The sequence below is a fragment of the Blastocystis sp. subtype 4 genome (assembly GCF_000743755.1).
Source record: "Blastocystis sp. subtype 4 strain WR1 chromosome Unknown seqid_0717, whole genome shotgun sequence".
Classification (NCBI taxonomy): Eukaryota; class Bigyra; order Opalinata; family Blastocystidae; genus Blastocystis; species Blastocystis sp. subtype 4.
The window spans coordinates 1-2029 of NW_014568830.1; the positions used below are offsets into that span (position 1 = coordinate 1).

The following is a 2029-nucleotide window of genomic DNA, read 5'->3' on the forward strand; positions in this document are numbered from 1 at the left end:
CTTTAGCAAAGTTATTCTGATTCTATACACACTTTCATGGTTATTCCAACAAGTGCTGTCACCGGAATAAATCACACATTCACATACTCTTTTCTCTATCCATTCTTATTTACAATCATTGAATTCAATTGATCCATTTCAACAACTAGACCAGTTATGATCCTTTTGAAAATCAATCTAGATCAGAAATAGTGTATAAAGACGATACAGTTAATATATAAGAGAACGGAATATGTGATCATTCGTCTAGAATACACGAATACTATGAAATTGGGCTTATTGATACAACCGTAGAATTTGAGATTACATGTTGTCACATTTTCGTTTCTTGCTAGTCTAGTCAATGAAATGGACTCTCTAAAGTTGTTATATAACATTCAGGAAACGGTTGATGTGATTCGTCGCGAGAATTGTAAACTAGTTGCTGTTTCTCTAGCAAATAACTCGTTAGGTTGCATTACAGTTTCCAGATGAGATGCTAAATGATGCTGATACGGTGGCCGCATGTTTGCGAGTATAGATACATTCGTGTTCTTATTCATAGAGTCAACTGGATGACAATGTCAATGTATATATTTTGGGAGATACAAGTGTTTGTCCGTGTTGTGTGGATATCGTTTGTTTCTGTTTTTGATATAATTAGTAGGTTGCTGTTGAGCATATCCATGCTGACCTAGTGGTTCATTATGGTGATGCATGTATGTCCCAAGTGAAGGACATTCCTGTGTACTATTCCTTTGGATACTCCGTTCTGGATATCGACTGCCTTATGGATTCACTCCGAGAACGATTTGGTGGAACACAACGGTTGGTTTTGATTGTTGCTATTTCCCTAGAACAATCTATTTAGGATATGATCTGTCATTTAGTCATTGTATTGATAAAGTGTATGAAGAGCTAAAACAACATTTCGCCAATGTACTGAAAGGAGAAGTGGTTCATAGTCAAAACCTTTCTTATAGTGAGCATTTTGATTCTGAATATATTCGATTTGGTTACCACTATTTCAAAACAGCTACTCGAGATCCAAATGGCATTCTTGTGTTTCTGTGTAAAGACAATACAGATGTTTCGAACTACTTTGTCAACGGGAATCTTTACTCTGTACTGCTGGATTCGGGTCTTTCACAAGCACTTGCCTTTACTGATTCTCAGCTCATGGCGGTGGTATTGATGAATTTTTGATGTTATCTAGTCTCCAAACAAATTTTTGATGCAACGATATGTGAATATTGAACGAATTGAACATGTCAGTATTCTGGGCATTATTGTTGGTACTCTCTCTGTTGCACATTACAGACAAATGCTGAATATGCTCATTACACAGGCTGAGCAAAATGGCCAACAGGCTTACCCTATTATGGTGGGAAAACTGAGTCTCCCGAAATTAGCCAATTTCCCTGGAATGGAGGGATTTGTCATGATTGGGTGTGAACGCAGTTGCTTTATTGACTCACATGTTTGTCTGATTGATTGAAGTTATTGCTAGGAGTATCCATTCCCCATTGTGATGCCGTATGAGTATTTGATCTCTGTTGGGAAGAGACAGTGGGAAGAGTTTTATATTCACGATTACTCGTGAGTAAGGACTGGTTTTATGATTTCTAGGAAACTGTTGGAACAGGGAGAGGAGGAAAAAGAAGATGAGAATTCAGTAGAAATTGTAAATGAAAAAGACGGGCAGATTATTGCTTTTGAGAGCAAAGCTTTGGATTTCATCAATCAACAACAATATTGCGGATTGGTTCGTTTACAACGTTTGACTGACTTATAGAAACAAAATGAGGATGTTACCACACCTGCAGTATTGAAAAAAGGACAATCTGGAATCGCTTCGTGCTATGAAAATGAACTATTTTAGGTTTTGTTTATTTTATCAAATATAACTCACTCTTTTGATTGCGTAGTTGACTACTTTGTGACGCTTACTATTGTGTTTCTTGATAATCAAGGAGGATGAAATGACTGAACAGAAAGGCAAAAGCATCGGATAGCAATCACAATCGAAAGACTTGTTGTATGTTTATTT

The 2029-nt window shown here is 36.8% G+C and overlaps 1 protein-coding gene across 1 annotated transcript; it reads left to right on the forward strand.

Annotated features, from left to right (window-relative positions):
* Positions 1-348: 348 nt before the first annotated feature.
* Positions 349-1861, forward strand: JH06_5366 (diphthamide biosynthesis protein 2; the record flags this gene model as incomplete). Its single annotated transcript, XM_014669288.1, has 9 exons — positions 349-420; positions 452-514; positions 545-616; positions 647-807; positions 837-1167; positions 1196-1459; positions 1490-1578; positions 1609-1744; positions 1775-1861. 9 exons carry the CDS (start codon positions 349-351, stop codon positions 1859-1861), a joined length of 1275 nt encoding a protein of 424 aa, XP_014524774.1.
* Between the last annotated feature and the right edge of the window lie 168 nt (positions 1862-2029).